The following is a 15,639-nucleotide window of genomic DNA, read 5'->3' as shown; positions in this document are numbered from 1 at the left end:
GATTCACTTCACGCATTCCACAGAACCCTACTATGGATATAATCGCGCCTTTCACTTTTCTGAGAGGTTGCGTGATATTGTTCCCCTTGAGGCGACCTTAACACATGAAGAGTACGTTGAAATAACGCGTCCTTTGCGGGTTCGCTGCGTAGAATGCCTGAACAAGCTGTTTGAACACACTGGAATTCATGTTAAGGATATTGACCATGTGCTGCTCGTCGGTGCCATGACGCGGGATCCTCCTGTTCGACGCATGCTGTCGGAGTATTTTGGATGTCCTGTTTCCGCAGAGGATACCTGTCCGGCAGATTACGCCGTGGCTATTGGCGCCGCCATTCGTGGAGCAATGTTACAAGACAAGTTTCATGATTTATCGGCGAACACACGGTTTTTAAGCGGCACAGCACAGGCAATGCGGCATGGCGGAACTGTCCGTCGTATTTGGAATCGAATGAACGCATGGATTACACGGTCTGTGAATCCCAATGCGATTGGCCAGCGTTGGCGTGGTCGTGCAAAGGGTCTGAGTGATGAAGACATTGCCAACTATGCGAAGGAACTGGTGGAGTTTGAGAGTGCATGTCATCGCCGTTTGTTACTGGAGCGAGCGGAGAACGATGCCAACTTTGTTATGCGCCGTGTGACGGCAGATTCTAACAAACGGCAGGGAATGCAAGAGAAGCGTGTAAGGCAGTTGAGTGAGCAGCTCAAGTTCTGGCAGTACATGGTGCACAACTTTCACGATCACGAGGAGGAGCTGCAACGTACCGTGAGAGAGTTGGAGCAGACGCTGGATGAGCTGGAGGGCAATGCGGAAGACAACGTCTCCGCACTCACGACTGAAGGGACGGTCAACTTTGCCAAGGCGATCCCCGTCAATCATTGCGGTGAGGAGGATAACGCGAAAAGTACGCCAGGTTCTAATCCAGCAGAATCAATAGCAAAAACGGAAACGCCAAAGGCAACATCAACATTAGAGCCAGACAAGGCAAAAAACGATCATGGAGGACAGAAGGCAAAGCCAAAAGGTCCCAAAATTATACGACGTCCCGTTCCGCTACCAAAGACAAGTGCCGAGGCCCAGGAACTTGTAGAAGCGGGTCATCCCGTTTTGCGTGGTGCGGATGTCGTCATGACAGAGTCCACTCGCAGCTACTTTTTTGAGGCACAGGTGGAGGAACGTGCGTGGCGAGAGCCGCCGACACCACCAGGCGAAGAAGGCTCCTGGCAAGAAGTAAAGCGTGCAGTTGAGGCTGGTGAGGCGGTGGGAAGTCCTATTTCCCCACAAGAAATGCAGCGGCCCATGACTCATGAAGAGATGTTGGAGGTGATACTAGCAATGGCGCCGATTGACGATCCAATAAGTGAGGATCACGCGAAAAGGCGTGACCTTGCACTTGATTTGCAGACCATGACAGTTGTGAAGGGTATGGTGGACATGGAAGAACTGGAGACTCAATTGAATGAGAATGCCAAGGCACAAGAGCAGTGTCAGAGGACACAGAAGAGAGCGGAGATGAGTACTCCAGCCGATACCTCGGCCAGCCTCTTTAGAGGGGACCGAAGTGTGTCCATGTAGTTTATTATTATTATTATCTTGTTTGGTGTGCAAGTGGGGAGGTAGGGGAGGGGGAATGCCAGTAGAGCATCCGTCTGGATGCCACCTACCGTATATTTTTTTTATTATCGTTATTGCCATGGACAATCACATCAACTTTACTGTTTTGCCAACAACAACGAGAAGAAAGACAATATGAACCGGATTTTGTTTGCGTTTGACCATCATGATTTTTTAAACACGTAGCTCCCGATTCACATCTGTTATTTAACTCACATGCATGCGCATTGTAGTTGTATGCGTTTTAATATATATATATGCATTTTCACGTTGTCATGCCATTTTCCTTTTTAAAATTACATTTCATAGGGCTAGCCGCCATGACTGCTGAGAAGAGCCACACGCACAAGCAGGTGCAGACCTTCGGCAAGAAGAAGACGGCTATTGCTGTCGCTACGGTGACTAAGGCTGCGCAATGCAATATTCGCGTGAACGGCGTTCCTGTTTCCCAGATTCTCCCGGAGACGCTCCGTGCGAAGATTATGGAGGCCGTCAATGTGGTCGGTTCCCGCCACTTTGCTCGCCTGCGCATCGATGTAACAGTCCGTGGTGCTGGCCAGGTTGCCCAGGCCTATGCCACTCGCCAGGCCATCGCTAAGGGCCTCGTTGCGTACTACCAGAAGTACAAGAACGAGGTGGAGAAGGCTGCACTGAAGGACAAGTATCTTGCGTACGACAAGTATCTTCTCATTGCCGACCCACGCCGCTGCGAGCCAAAGAAATGGGGCCGTCACTCTGCCCGTACCCGCTTCACGAAGTCATACCGTTAAGTATTACGTTTTTGTTGTCGTTGTTGCAGCAATAGTAGAGGACGGGCGCTTTTTTTTTTGTCAAGAGAAAGGGGGAAGGGCGTGCTGCCACTTTTTCGAGTTGGTATTATTTCTTTTTTTTTTTTAAGCTTTTATTTGTGCTGCCGGTGTTTAATGCATCTGTGCTTTTTTCGGCAGATTTCTTTGCGCTGTTTTATTTTATGTGTGTTGAATGTAACGTGCCTTTCTTGCATTCTTTTTTGACCCTGATGTAGCACTGAAATGACTGCTGAGAAGAGCCACACGCACAAGCAGGTGCAGACCTTCGGCAAGAAGAAGACGGCTATTGCTGTCGCTACGGTGACGAAGGCTGCGCAATGCAACATTCGCGTGAACGGCGTCCCTGTTTCCCAGATTCTCCCGGAGACGCTCCGTGCGAAGATTATGGAGGCCGTCAATGTGGTCGGTTCCCGCCACTTTGCTCGCCTGCGCATCGATGTAACAGTCCGTGGTGCTGGCCAGGTTGCCCAGGCCTATGCCACTCGCCAGGCCATCGCTAAGGGCCTCGTTGCGTACTACCAGAAGTACAAGAACGAGGTGGAGAAGGCTGCACTGAAGGACAAGTATCTTGCGTACGACAAGTATCTTCTCATTGCCGACCCACGCCGCTGCGAGCCAAAGAAATGGGGCCGTCACTCTGCCCGTACCCGCTTCACGAAGTCATACCGTTAATGGATTCAGCGTTATTTCTTTTTTGAGTGCAACCTTATTTTGTTTGCTTTTTTTTTTTTTTTTGAATTTAACAATTTGTACTTGTGGGCGTATGCCGTTTCTATTTTTTAGATGTGTGAGCAGGAAGGAGGATGGGGGAAGGGAGTTGTGTGTGTGTGCACCACGCTCCTTTGCCCCCTTTTTCTTCTTTTCTCTTCCCTTGTATTATTATTGCGCGTTTTGTGTGGAATCTCTTGCTGTGCTTCAACTCTCTTTGTTCTTTTCACCCGTTTTCTCTCTCGTTATTTTTGTATGTGTGTGTGTGTGTAAGTGTGTTTTCTTGTTTAGGCATTGCAGGTCAGCGCGACGAGGAGGAGGGAGGGCGAAGGAGAAGAGGGGGAGTGAACCAACAGGAAGAAGTGGAATTAGTATCATCCTTCCATTTCCGGAAAAGGGTGTAGAGCAGTAGAATTGTTTTTACGTCACATTTGAATAGAAATGCTACGCATTGTGTCATTGGGTTCGATTGTGGACGACCCGCGGTTTATTCATAGTAACAAACACGAGGCTATGCCGTATCCGGTAGGCTATACGATTGAGCGAGGCGTCTTTATCGGTGCTGGCGGAAACGCACTTGGTGAGAAGACAAAAGTGCTGTTTCCGGGTGATGAAGGTGCGGACGCGCATGTGGCTGACGTGTACTTCACGGCCTCGATCAAGAAAGGGCTGGATGGGGGTCCGCTTTTTGAGGTCATCCGCAGTGATCGACCAGACGTTGTCCACAGCGGCGATAATCCTTCCACTCCGTGGCGAAAGGCGTTTGATGCGGCCGCGCAGGACTTTTCGGAGAGGTTGGGGGAAATTGTGGGGGAGAAGCGTGACGCCAAGGGCGGCATGGTGGTGCGTGGACCAAGGTGGTTTGGGTTGACTCTCGATATCGTCTCAGCACGCCTCAAGACGCTGCCGGGTGCCAGTGTCGTGTTTCGCAACGGCAAGGATGCTTCACGGGGTGGAAAGAAAACACGAGAGGGTGGGGCCGCCACGGCAACGGCGGCCACGACCACAGAAAAAGGAAAGAAAGATTCACGGAAAAGGAGTTCTGCGGCAAGTTCACAGCAGGCTTTGTCACAGACCGATGCATTAGCTCCTTCGAAAAGGCGGCGTGTCACGAAGAAAGAGCAGAACGACGACAGTGACACCAATGCGATTATTGATGATGATGATGTCCCTCTCAACGTGTTAGTTACAGGAAGGATCAGTGGGTTGCATGAGCCGTGCCAGTTGTGCGGTCTCCGGACTTTGTTTTGCCCCATGACGGGTAAACCACACGGGGTGGCCAAGTCACAGAGAAGCAGTGAGGTCTCTGCGCAGGGGGAGGCCTCAGGCAAAAAAAGTCGGACACCGCTAAAGTCAAATGTGCCGTCGGGTACTGTCGTGACGGCATCGAATCGAGCGGGAAGAAAACGATTGCGTGACACCAATGGCGTTGACGCAGCGGATGCACCAACTGTTAAAAGGTCGAGAGGGAGTGCGAGTAAGCCGGCGACTCGACAAAAGGCGGTGAAAGTGGAAACCCCTTCTGCGTCTGCGGCATCAACACAGGGTGGTCAGAGGAGACGACTGGTACAGTTAAAATTGCCTGAGCAGGAAAGTAAGACAGAGTCCGTGGACCTGGAGGAGATGCCATTGACAGCACTTCTTGCAAGGAAAATGTTGACAGCGACTGGCTCCGCTAAAACGGTGCCGTCGTCACTTCCCACTTTACCATCACCAACACCGTCGCCATTCTGGAGACCCCCACTTGCGGAACCGGAGTCGCAGAAGGCATTGCGGGTTCTCCAGCGTCTTATTCGTGCGGAGGAAGTTATTCATGCACCGTTTGCCTCGTTGCTTCACCTCCCGTTAGCGGCTTCCGCGAAACCACGAACAGTGAAGAAGAAAAAGCAGGAGGGTGAAGATACCACAGTTGCGGAGGAGCCTGGGGAGGACGCTGGTAGTGTTATGGACGAGGGCAATTCTGCAGCAGCCACAATAGCGGAAAAAAAGAAGAATTTGGTTGAGGGAAAGGACCGCCATCCGCTGGATATTACAGATGTTGCTTTCAGCGTCGCAGGGAAGCGATACGTGAAATTCATGCAGTTATACACAAGCGAGAGGATGAAACTTGATTTATTGAAAAAGGCTGACGTGATCCAACCGGTTCAACGAAAGCGTGGGACCGAAAAAAAGCATACAGAAACGACCGAGGGGGTTGCTCTAGCTTCTTCTTCTTCTATTCATACAGATGAGGAAAATAATGAAGTAAAGCAGGAGCTGCAACAGAGTTAACGATCGAAGATACACGTTACGTAGAATGACAGAATACAAGAAGAATGAGGAAACAATGAGGGATGAAAAGGTGAGAGGAAGAGGAGGAGAAGGGGCGAAGAGAAAAAAAAAAAGAAAGGGACGGGGAATGATGTTGAGTTGTAGTCTTGAGGCAAACAATGATGCTAATATGAAGCAATTGGACATCTTTTTTTTCCTTTTTTTTTTTTTTTTTTTTTCTGGTCTCTGCGCATATGAGACATGTCTGGAACTGAGCAAGTGGCTCTCTCTCTGGCTGCCAATTGGCGCGTGGTGTACGAGTGGACTCTTTTTTTTTTTTTTTGTGTGTGTGTGTGTCTGTCTCTGTGAGTCTTTTGGGTTTTTTATTGAGACCGCATAATTGATGCGCACTTGTTGGTGAATTGGCAATGTCTCTTCAGTGCGTTTTTTTTTTTTCTTTTTCTTTTTCTTTTTTTGTTTTTTGGTCTCGTTGTGCTTTCTTTTTTGGGTGAGGGTGACGGGAGGGTGTGTGTGTGTGTGTGTGTGTGTGTTTTGATTTGTTTTTTTTTTTGTGTGGGTGGCTGTCGCATTCCTTTCACGCAAGAAGTCAAAAGGAATATAAATATTTATTTATTTATTATTTTGCAAGAATAAAAAGAAAAAAAGGAGAGAGTGGAAGGGATTTTTGTCGTTGAACGAGCACACAACGCGGCGCACATCAAGATGGCCCTATCGCGGACGTGGTGCCGCTTTGCCGTGACGACATACCGACAGTCGAAGGTAAGTGATCGTTTTCAGCTGTTGATCACAAAGAAGGAGGTGGAGTGTGACTATGTTGCCGTGGATGCGACGGCACTTGTCGCAATGGGACTGCGTCTTGCCAAAAATGTGACGACGGAGCAGCGACGACACAAGGAAGTGGCGCGCCACGTGGCACAAACGCTGCAGCAGCTGCTCAAGAAGGTGCGCTGCAAGAAGTCACTTCTTATCGCCATGGATGGTGCAGAGGCGCTGTTGAAGGCAGAACGCACGCGGACGAGTAGTCTGACGCGGAAAGTCGAAGGTCGTCTTATGCGTCTCCCGGGAACAGCCCTCATGCAGGCAGTGGAGGAGCGTCTGGTGCGCATGATGCCAGAACGGCAAATTGTGCCCGGGGAGGTTGTGTTCTCCGGCACATGTGTTCATGGATGTGTGGAACAAAAGATGTCTGCGTGGGCGTTGGACCTGGCGTCTCGCGAAACCTTTAACGGGAGCGTGGACTCACTTTGCTTCATTGGCGCATCCGAGTTGTACCTGAATGTGATGGCCCTATCCCCCTTCTACAACATCACTAGTGTCGTGCAGAATAACGCCGACCTGCGACAAATGCGTTTACAGGACATTCTTGAATGGCTCGAGCTAGAAAAGAAGGCGAAGGAAGGGGAGAGCGTCACGATAGCAAAGATGCGTACAGACATTCTTTTCTTATTTCTTCTCGCTCATGGTGCCTCCGCGACGGAGCTCAACCCGATTTCGGGTGTGGGCTTCCAAGAGTTGGTGGAGCGCTACATGAGTAGTATAACCGCCACGCCGACTCCCGACGCCACACCGTCACCGAGTGGCCACCAAGCGACATCAACTGCATCTGCGGAAGGGTCGTTTTTGTTTGAAGACGTCTCTGGAAATGCGCTTCGCTTAAATGTTCCTCTTCTTTGCCGCATACTGCAGATGGTAGCCCGGAAGGAGACGGTACCTCGAACCGACGCAGTATCTGAGATGCATCTGGAGCACACGCTACAGACACACGCCATGTTATGCCTTGGTGGGACACCGGAGTATGATTACCTCCCCATAATGCCATCGCCACCGCAAGCCCATTCCTCGAGCCCCACTTTGGTTCAATTTGCAGGGCATCTTAGCGCACTTTGCGGTACTTCGCCATACCGCATTGCTCGTTGTGCCGTGCCGCGTCTTAACGCCACGGGTTCAACTGAGAAGAATGAACAGACGCCGGACAAACGCCCTCTGACGGCGGCAGAATACACAATTCTCTGTCAATCTTTGCCGGCCACGGTGGAAAGTTTGATTCATCAATATGTTGGTGTCGCACCAAAGCCGGATGTTGGCAAGACAATCACCACAGCGAGCACGGTGGAGGCTCATAGAATTGTTAGAGAAGTGTTGTCATATGCTAATCCCATGAAACCAAACAAGTGTTTGTGTCTTTCCCCGTCGTATTGCTGGCTGCAGAGTGAGAAGACGCAACTTTGGCGGTTTGAGTACGTTGATGTTGGTGTCCGCAGTTATCAGGGTGAGACGCGTCGTGAACGTAACGCTATAAAAGGTATGACGTTGGAAATAAATATGTCTCGTGATGGACCGTCGCACTTTGCACCCTCCAGTGGGACGTGGGAGCCAATCGTGAACTTCCCATGTGGAGCGGAGGGAGAAAAAGGAGCGACAACAAGCACAATAAAAGGCACCGAAGCGACAGCCACGGCATTACAGGAGAAGGATTTAACAAAGAAGGATACAGAATCGCCACCAGCAACAGCAACGACAACGGAAAATGAAGTTAAATTGGAAGCGACGGCGCAGAAAAATGCTTCTGATTCTGTGTTAACTCCTCACTCGGCGCGTAGCAGCAAAGAAGGAGGTCGATCATCCAACAAAAACCAGACGACATTAAAGTTACTTACGTGGAATGTTATGTTTGATCGGTATAGCGGAAAGCCAACCCCGTTGGGAATGCCTGGTATTGATTGGTGTTCCCCGAAACGGTACCCCGTTCTCGCAAGGGTTATTCAGCAAGAGGATGCAGATGTTGTAGGCATGCAAGAAGTTGAACCCGTTTTCTGGGAATTTCTTTCAAAACAGCCGTGGATGCGTGAGAATTATTACTTCTCATGCGGTTACACAAGTCCATCTATTTCACCTTGGGGTGTGCTCATGCTCGTGCACCGCCGGCGATTTCCAGTTCAAAGCATTACATATCTAAATGTTCCCGCGTGGACAAATCACGTCTCTTTAATGCCCGTTGTGTGTCTTCAGTTGCCACATGGGCCCGTGCACGTGGCCGCTGCACATCTTTTGGCCCCGTACACGAAATCTCATGAGACGGCACGTACCTCCCAAGATTCCGCGTTGCGGCATCACATGTTAAAGACATTGACTGGTGATGTTGTGACGATGGGCGACTTTAACGACTGGCCCACAAATGAGTTTCTTATGCCGGCGGAATCACAATACGTTGATTGTTGGCCGCTTATTTACCACACGATGCTGGAAAACGATGGACGAGACGAATACATTTTGCAAACTGAAGGTGGAAGAGATGTTTTTTGGACGTTCGGATAAATTGTTTTTGCGCAGTCGTCGTCTTGCTCCGGTGGAGGGGCACCTTGTAGGCACCAAAAGTGTGAACGACGAGAATGGCAATAAGGAAGCTCCTGGCTACTTGTTTCCCTCGGATCACTACGGTGTGAGCATGACGTTTGCATTGAAGCCGTGATGGGCTTTTTTTCTTTACATTTCCGTGTTTTTCCTCTTTTTCTCTGTGTGTGTTTGCGGGTGTTTTTTTCTTCACGCATGCGTGAGGTTTGCCGTTGGGCTACTACGAGGTCACTGTGCCATCCTTTGTGCTTCTCCCTGTTTTTTTTTTTTCTTGGGGTGGATGGGTGGGACGCTGCAGTTTTGTGTCCTTTGCTCTCTCTCTCTCTCTCTCTTTTTTTCTCTTCACTTTAGAGTGGGTGAGGGGGCTGGGCATTGCTTTCTTTTGTGGTTTCTTGATGAAAAAAATGGTGTGCTGTAAGATGTGCCGTCCTCTGCTGGTTTGTTCCGCTACCAGCTGTTGGCGTCGTTCAGCACGTCTTCCGTTGCCGCTTTTTTTTCCTCCATTGAACCTGCAGGTGGCTCCATTTACGTCATGGAATCTACAAGCACGTTATTTTTCTACGACAGCGGGTGGGGGTCGTGAGGGCACCAATTCATCCGAAGACGATTACGTCTTCGACCCCGCTCTCAGTGTGCAGAAGGATGCGGCAATCCACGTAGCGAAGAAAAGTCTTGATGCAATTGTACGTGATCTTCTTCCTGAGAATGCACCGGATGCAGCGACGCAGAAGGTGAGGGCGTACCTGCAGCAGCATCCCATGGACACTCTCATTACACAGCCGACAGTTCATATCACCCATGTGGAGGACCCTGAATCCGGCAGAGAGACGAAAATGTCATTAAGCCCCTGTGATTTGTCAGAGGCACTGGAACAAGCACAAGAGCGAGAGATGAATCTGGTGCAGATGGGAACTCGCGGGGATGTTGCGTACTGTCGTATTCGTCGTGAGATTCCTCGAATTTTAGGGCTTGTGGGCCCCGAACTAGAGGCTCTCCGTGAAGAAGAGAAGCAGGAAGAAAGCAGTCATCGTGGGGGTAGTGATCAGGCAGGGGGTAAAATACGTGAGCTTGTTGATCATTCTTTTCGAGACGTGGTCGATGCTCATTTTTTAGGGTGGAAAAGCAAAAAGATTGTGGAGGATATCAAGAAACGTCATCCTGTTAAAATCACCATCAAGGAGTTTCAGTCTCCCGAGGCGGCCATTGGTAAAATAAGGGAAATGTGTCAGGCGATGCAGCGGTATGCTGAAGAGAAATTGATTTATCATCACTTTACGAGTATTGTTGCAAATGACAGGGAGGTGAGCGTCTCATTTGTGCCTTCCCTCCCCTCGGGGAAGGGCAATTCGTGGAAGCACATTAAATACCCCGGAGAGAAGGAGTGGGCGCATGCAAATAAACGCATGGAGGAGGCATGTCGTAAAAGCGGTCGCTACGGAACGTACGTGAAAAACAACATGCTGAAACCGCGGTCTTTGGGACAAACGTTTTTTCGTGTGGATAAGTACGGTAGGAAGATTGATTGAGGAATGAAAGACGGACGAAACGACGAGAGAAAAGATTAACACAACCACCGCCAACAGCAACAAAAAGAAGAAGAACAACGGCCGAAAGGGGAATAAAGAAGTGAAGTGGCCATTGAAGAGAGTTGCATTTTGTCATTGCTGCATTCAAGCTGCACACGAGGCTTGCGAGGAAAAGAGATCCATCAGCCTCATATATATGTCTACTTTCTTTATTTCCTGTGGAAGTGGAGGAGGGTCATTTGGCGATGTGCTGTCCAGCTGCAGTGTCGACGTTGCTGGTTGATTCCCTACTTTTTGTATTATTTTCTTATTGTTTTCTTTTTCTTAACGTCTTTCTTTTTCTTTTATGGCTCAAGGCCGAGAGTCTGAATGGCGGACATGTCAAAGGATGAGAAGAAGAGGAAGAAGAAGACACCCGTTATGGATGTCAATGGGGACGCGGGGGTAAAGGATGAGGAGGTGCAGCAGCTGCTTCAGAGCGGGGTTTGGAAGACCATGAAGCAGGAGGAGACGGGGAGGACATATTACTACAATACAAAGACGAAGCAGACATGCTGGGACTTGAAGAAGGAGCTTATGAAGCAACGCCGGGCTCAAAAGGAGGGAATTGTTGAGGACACGGCAGCCGAAGAGAGGACGACGGCAAAGGTGGAGAAGAGGGAGGCGGAACCCTCGGTGTCTTCGCGTGGTGCTGCCGAGGCTTATGTGGATTCCGCGGCGTCTGTAACAAATCAGCAGATGGATTTGACTGTGGTGCCTGCGACACCTCTCACGGACGACGCAGGAAATAATAACAATAACGATCTCAGGAACGACAAGGGTGACAACAGCCATCAGACAGTTTTTTCTTTTAGCGAGAAGGGACGGGAACTCATGCAGATTGAGACGTATAAGGATCCTCTGGAGCGCCTTATGGATGAGACGAATTTGCTGGAAAAACTCATGTTGTCGTCTGGTACATCACAAGCGATGGCATTGGACTTTCAACGCTCCTACGAGGCCTTGGCACGCACCAACAAGGCCCTCACCACACAGATGATGAAGATGAAGCAGGAGTATGGGGCGATGGAAATGGCACTGAAGGAGGCAAATATGAAGTTGTATGAAAAGGATCTGGCGCTACGTGAGCTGCAATGCCGGACGAGGGCTGTGGACAAAAAAGATGAGGCGGAACGAACACTTATATTTCTCCGTGAACAGAATCAAGAGTTGGTCCGGCAGTTGGGTGAACTCACGGTTGCTCTCTCACGTGGGTTTAATGAGTTAGCGTATCAGCGGGCCCTCACCTCCGGCGCGGGGGAAGTCAACCCAGAGAAAATGGCTGCGAATCCCCCGTCATTGGGCCAGAAGGACTCTCTCGGAACGACGCTCGATCGCGTTCTCACCAACGCGGTAACAAAAAGTATCATTTGTTCCGTGTGCATGGGGGAACTAGAGAAGTTGCGGCTCAGTCTGCTGTCAGATGAGGAAAAAACAGTCGTGTCGACATCAAGGGTCACGTGCCCTTCTACTGCCGCTGCTGGTGTTGGCCACCATCATCATGCGCATTATGTCCCTGCGGTTCCACATGCAGTGGCATGTAATTACCCCGACCATCCAACAGCCAAGATGAAGGGAGGAAAGGACAGCGGCGACACTGGCGGAAGCAGTGGCTACTTCCAACGTCAACCACCACCATCACCGCCATCGTCACCCCACCAACAGCAGCGACAGGGCCAAATTGGAACTCATGGTGGTTTGGGTGTCCGGCAATCGTCATGTTCAGCGCCACAGAATGACCTGGCGCAGTATTCTTACTCGCGCAATGGTGTCGGACTGCAGTCTTATCCATATTCACGGCAGTTGCCGTCACCTGAAAAGGCATACGGCCGGACAGCTTGGAATGCTCAGGCAGACGATGGGGAAAACGACAAATACGCGGACCATTTTCCTAGAGTATCCATGAATCGTCGATCTGAGTCGCGTAATTCCGTGGTCAGTGCCGCTACTGTCTTTGGTGGATTCCGCATTCGTCCCTCGCATTGATTTATTATTATTATTATTTCTCTTTATCGAGCTTGCGCGTACTATTTCTTTTCCCTCTCTCTGTTACTTCCTCACCGGTGTCTGAGATAATGGTGCGAACACTCCAATAAAGCTTAGTGTCTTGGAATAGTGCAGAAAACAAGAAAAGAAAAAAAAACAAAACAAAACAAAAGAAGGAATAAATGTATGTGGGAGACGTGCATTTACAGGAAGAGAAGGGGTGGGTCTACCAATATGCTGAGGATGATTATACTTATTAACTTCCTGGGCAATTATCGAGTTTCAATTTCGCCTTTTGTAATAGCGTGGCTGTGTCCTTAATTGCCATGAGTGGGAAGGGGGAAGGCGAAGAGGGGGTGGTGGAGTTGCTGGGAACGGAGGGGCAACGGCCCCGTTCGCCGTCAAACTGGCTTTTATCACTACTCGCACTTTTTTTTTTTGTGTGTGTCTGCCGCCTTCTCACTGCTTCCCCTTTTTCGTTTTTGTTTTTTAGTTTTTCTGTATTTAAACACACGCTGGTGTATTTGAGCTTTTTTTTTTTTTTTCCCCTGTTGCTCTCATTACTTTTGCTTGTCTCTCTCTCTCTCTCTGTGTGTGTGTGTGCTCTTCTTTGTTTCTCTGCGGGGACAATGGGGGAGAGGGGCAAGAAGAATAAATAAATACTTTTTCTTTTTCCACCGGTTCCCACAGCAACTGCAAGGAAAAGTGTGAGCTTGTTTGTGTGTGTGTGAATCGCGTTCCAACAAGGTGGCAGGAGTGAACCACAAGGCGGCGATGGAATCAATTACTGTACAACAGCCAGAACAACAACAACAACAGGAGCGGCCTGCTTCGGTGGCGGGGGCAGGTAGCGCCCCTGCGGTAATTCCTCGAAGACGAGGTCGGGGAACATTCAATCAGCCAATGCGGGCGGATCAGCCTCTTGTCAACAACACCAAAGCGAGTGCGGTAAGCGACGGTGCGTCTGTCTTGACGGCCGTGACAACAACAGTTCTGCCGGCTGTTTCCCATCCGCCGGCGCCACGGGTGCCGGAGGAGGATCTTGCAGCGGAGTACGGCGGGCAGAAGCGTGATATTCCGCTAAACATCCGTGAAAACTTTGGTGTATGTGAAACTGAGCACGAGACGGATACCGTCCGACAACTTCTTTTTCGTGGCGAGAAGCGACGGCGGTATTGCATCATTGTTGGTGAGCTGCAGAACCCGTCCCGTCCCATCACGCTGAAACTTTTTGGTCACAAGGGGTTAAAGCCGTTTAAGTTGCAGAATAAACTCATTCGTCTGGTGAATATCAGCGTTGGCAGGCCACGCCCCCAGCGGCCGGCGGTAGAGGATGATTCGACAGATGCAAATTGTGACAACAACAACAACAACAACAACAAGGCCGAGGAAGAGAAGCATGACCACTCTGAAGAACTCCAAACGGAGGGTTTTCCCGGTCAAGAGGACGTCAATGGCGACCCTGAGACAATTTCAGAAGAGTGTGACGAGCAACATGGGAAGGTTGATAGCGAACAGGAAAAGCAGACGGAAGAGACAAAGTCGATGGAACAAGAACAGGCGCCACAAAGGGAAAATGAGACAGTCTCTCAAGAAAATCGTGAAATAAAAGAAGGGGATACGTTCCAGAGAGGCGAGGATGTGGACTTTTACGCGGATGAGGAAACTGTACTCCCACTGACGGTTGAATTGCGGGATTCCAATACAAGCAATATGGGTCAGCCGTCTTCCGTGTCAAACAGCCCTGTCCTTACAGCTACACGCTTTGACACACTTCGAAAGTATTTTTTTGATGAGTTTAAGCATCTTCTTAGCATGGAGGACGTTCGTATGCAACATGTTTCTATTAATCTAAACCTTGGTGCGGCCTATTGCTGCCTCGCACGTGAAGGATCGTACAGTACGCCGTTAAAGTACGCTACCTTCAGCGAGTTTGTGCAACGTATGAATGAAGAGTCTATGCAGCTTTATTTTTTGAAGGATGCACCTACATGTGTTTCTCGTGCAGTGGACAGGGAGTGTGGCGCTCTTCAGTCTGAGGCGGTGTTTTCTCTTGTAAAAATTTGTTTCTTCTCAAATGAGCGACAGAGTCGTTCCGTGGCACGCGCTATGTGGGATGCGCATGAGAATCGGTTTGTCTTACTGGACATGGAGAGTTCTGGTGTAACGTTTACATGGACGGTATTCTCTGTGGACGAGACAGGCGTGGCCGTTGCGGCACCGAAGTCTGCTAATGAAGAAAATGGAAATCTGGGTGCTGTTGGCAGCGGTACGGCTCCCATCGGCAAAGTTGTCATGCGGAAGAAAACTGTGGCATTTCCATTTGAACTCGAGTTTCATGCTTACCACCGCTGGAAGCAGCATACAGAACACCCTGCCGCCCCAATTGCAGAAGCGATTCTCGACAAATTGTCCCTCGCCGAGCATAATTTAATTCACCATGGCTCAACGATTGGCTACGAAAGTATGGACCTCTCGCATGTCTGCGAGGTTGATGCCGAGTCGGAGGACTTTAATGTGGAGAGCATCATCGTCGAGCACACCTCACGCGTGAAGCCACGAGGAACAGACCTCACAGTCGACAGCACGTCTTCACTCTGGATTGAAAATTTTACGGCTGCTCGTGCCCTTAAAAGCCGTATCGCGCAGGGGATGGTGCCCATTACAACAGTTTCCCACCACGTGGCGCGAGAGAAGCCACGAGGACGTGGAGGTCGTGGGCCTCCTACTCAACACGTGGCAAAACAAAATTTAGTCACACCCGCCTCACGACTGACATTTTTTCGATCTCGTAGCAGCACCGTGCACTGGAAGCTGCGGCCCGGTTACAGTACGGACGAGAACCTGGCGCCACTAAGTGAGGCCCTTTGTTTTGCGCAACAAGTGATAAACACAGCCAATGAGATTGAGCGCACATCGGTGCGTGGTGGAGCCGCCCCAGACGCCCTGTAACGAAATGCAAAATAACTAGCCAACCAGCAGATAAAAAGAAGAAGAAGAAACAAAAAAAAAAAGAAAAAAAGAAAAAAAGATGGAAAAGACGCATGGAAGTGCATCTTGCTTTTTTTTTTCTTTTTCTTTTTGTTGCGTCCACCCCCTTTTTTTCCCTTTTTTCCTTTTTTTTTTTTTTTTTAAATTTTCCAACGGTTTTTGCTTCGAAATTATTTCTCCCCTTCTCTCCCTCTGTGTGTGTGTGTGTCTGCATCCGCGTAGAAGCCGTTGTAATCGTGATGATGGAAGTTTGTTGCGTGTGTGACTTTGTCTGTGACGCATTTCCATACTTTTATGCGTTACCGCTTGTGTACATATTTCTTTTACATAAATAATTGTA

General features: G+C 49.6%; 8 protein-coding genes across 8 annotated transcripts, besides 13 other annotated features; all 8 read left to right on the top strand.

Annotated features, from left to right (window-relative positions):
- On the top strand, positions 1-1,579 carry Tc00.1047053503899.10 (heat shock 70 kDa protein, putative; the record flags this gene model as incomplete). Its single annotated transcript, XM_807703.1, has 1 exon — positions 1-1,579. A coding segment is annotated over one exon (1,579 nt), but the record flags the coding sequence as incomplete, so codon positions are not given.
- Positions 1-7,689: a sequence feature (heterozygous, Esmeraldo-like haplotype).
- Tc00.1047053503899.20 (40S ribosomal protein S16, putative) lies at positions 1,939-2,388 on the top strand (the record flags this gene model as incomplete). Its single annotated transcript, XM_807704.1, has 1 exon — positions 1,939-2,388. One exon carries the CDS (start codon positions 1,939-1,941, stop codon positions 2,386-2,388), a length of 450 nt encoding a protein of 149 aa, XP_812797.1.
- Tc00.1047053503899.30 (40S ribosomal protein S16, putative) lies at positions 2,650-3,099 on the top strand (the record flags this gene model as incomplete). Its single annotated transcript, XM_807705.1, has 1 exon — positions 2,650-3,099. The coding sequence occupies one exon, from the start codon at positions 2,650-2,652 to the stop codon at positions 3,097-3,099; it is 450 nt and encodes a 149-aa protein (XP_812798.1).
- Tc00.1047053503899.40 (hypothetical protein, conserved) lies at positions 3,577-5,406 on the top strand (the record flags this gene model as incomplete). Its single annotated transcript, XM_807706.1, has 1 exon — positions 3,577-5,406. The coding sequence occupies one exon, from the start codon at positions 3,577-3,579 to the stop codon at positions 5,404-5,406; it is 1,830 nt and encodes a 609-aa protein (XP_812799.1).
- Positions 5,444-5,537: a sequence feature (GA-rich).
- Positions 5,594-5,624: a microsatellite.
- Positions 5,830-5,868: a microsatellite.
- Positions 5,911-5,936: a microsatellite.
- Positions 6,001-6,029: a sequence feature (AT_rich).
- Tc00.1047053503899.50 (RNA-editing complex protein MP100, putative) lies at positions 6,109-8,721 on the top strand (the record flags this gene model as incomplete). Its single annotated transcript, XM_807707.1, has 1 exon — positions 6,109-8,721. One exon carries the CDS (start codon positions 6,109-6,111, stop codon positions 8,719-8,721), a length of 2,613 nt encoding a protein of 870 aa, XP_812800.1.
- Positions 7,690-7,879: a sequence feature (areas merged during assembly that could not be assigned to a particular haplotype. This can correspond to areas where the two haplotypes were merged or to regions with more than two copies in the genome that were merged during assembly.).
- Positions 7,880-15,639: part of a sequence feature (heterozygous, Esmeraldo-like haplotype) that runs on past the window's edge.
- Positions 9,070-9,099: a microsatellite.
- Positions 9,153-10,283, top strand: Tc00.1047053503899.60 (hypothetical protein, conserved; the record flags this gene model as incomplete). Its single annotated transcript, XM_807708.1, has 1 exon — positions 9,153-10,283. The coding sequence occupies one exon, from the start codon at positions 9,153-9,155 to the stop codon at positions 10,281-10,283; it is 1,131 nt and encodes a 376-aa protein (XP_812801.1).
- On the top strand, positions 10,653-12,308 carry Tc00.1047053503899.70 (uncharacterized protein; the record flags this gene model as incomplete). The annotated part of the gene is made up of 1 exon (XM_807709.1): positions 10,653-12,308. The coding sequence occupies one exon, from the start codon at positions 10,653-10,655 to the stop codon at positions 12,306-12,308; it is 1,656 nt and encodes a 551-aa protein (XP_812802.1).
- Positions 12,449-12,483: a microsatellite.
- On the top strand, positions 13,083-15,260 carry Tc00.1047053503899.80 (hypothetical protein, conserved; the record flags this gene model as incomplete). The annotated part of the gene is made up of 1 exon (XM_807710.1): positions 13,083-15,260. The coding sequence occupies one exon, from the start codon at positions 13,083-13,085 to the stop codon at positions 15,258-15,260; it is 2,178 nt and encodes a 725-aa protein (XP_812803.1).
- Positions 13,666-13,690: a microsatellite.
- Positions 15,293-15,338: a sequence feature (A-rich).
- Positions 15,407-15,441: a microsatellite.

The sequence above is a fragment of the Trypanosoma cruzi genome, genomic scaffold (assembly GCF_000209065.1).
Source record: "Trypanosoma cruzi strain CL Brener 1047053516721 genomic scaffold, whole genome shotgun sequence".
Taxonomy (NCBI): Eukaryota; Euglenozoa; class Kinetoplastea; order Trypanosomatida; family Trypanosomatidae; genus Trypanosoma; species Trypanosoma cruzi.
The sequence above is the reverse complement of the archived record's forward strand: the minus strand, read 5'-3'. Positions and strand labels throughout refer to the sequence as shown.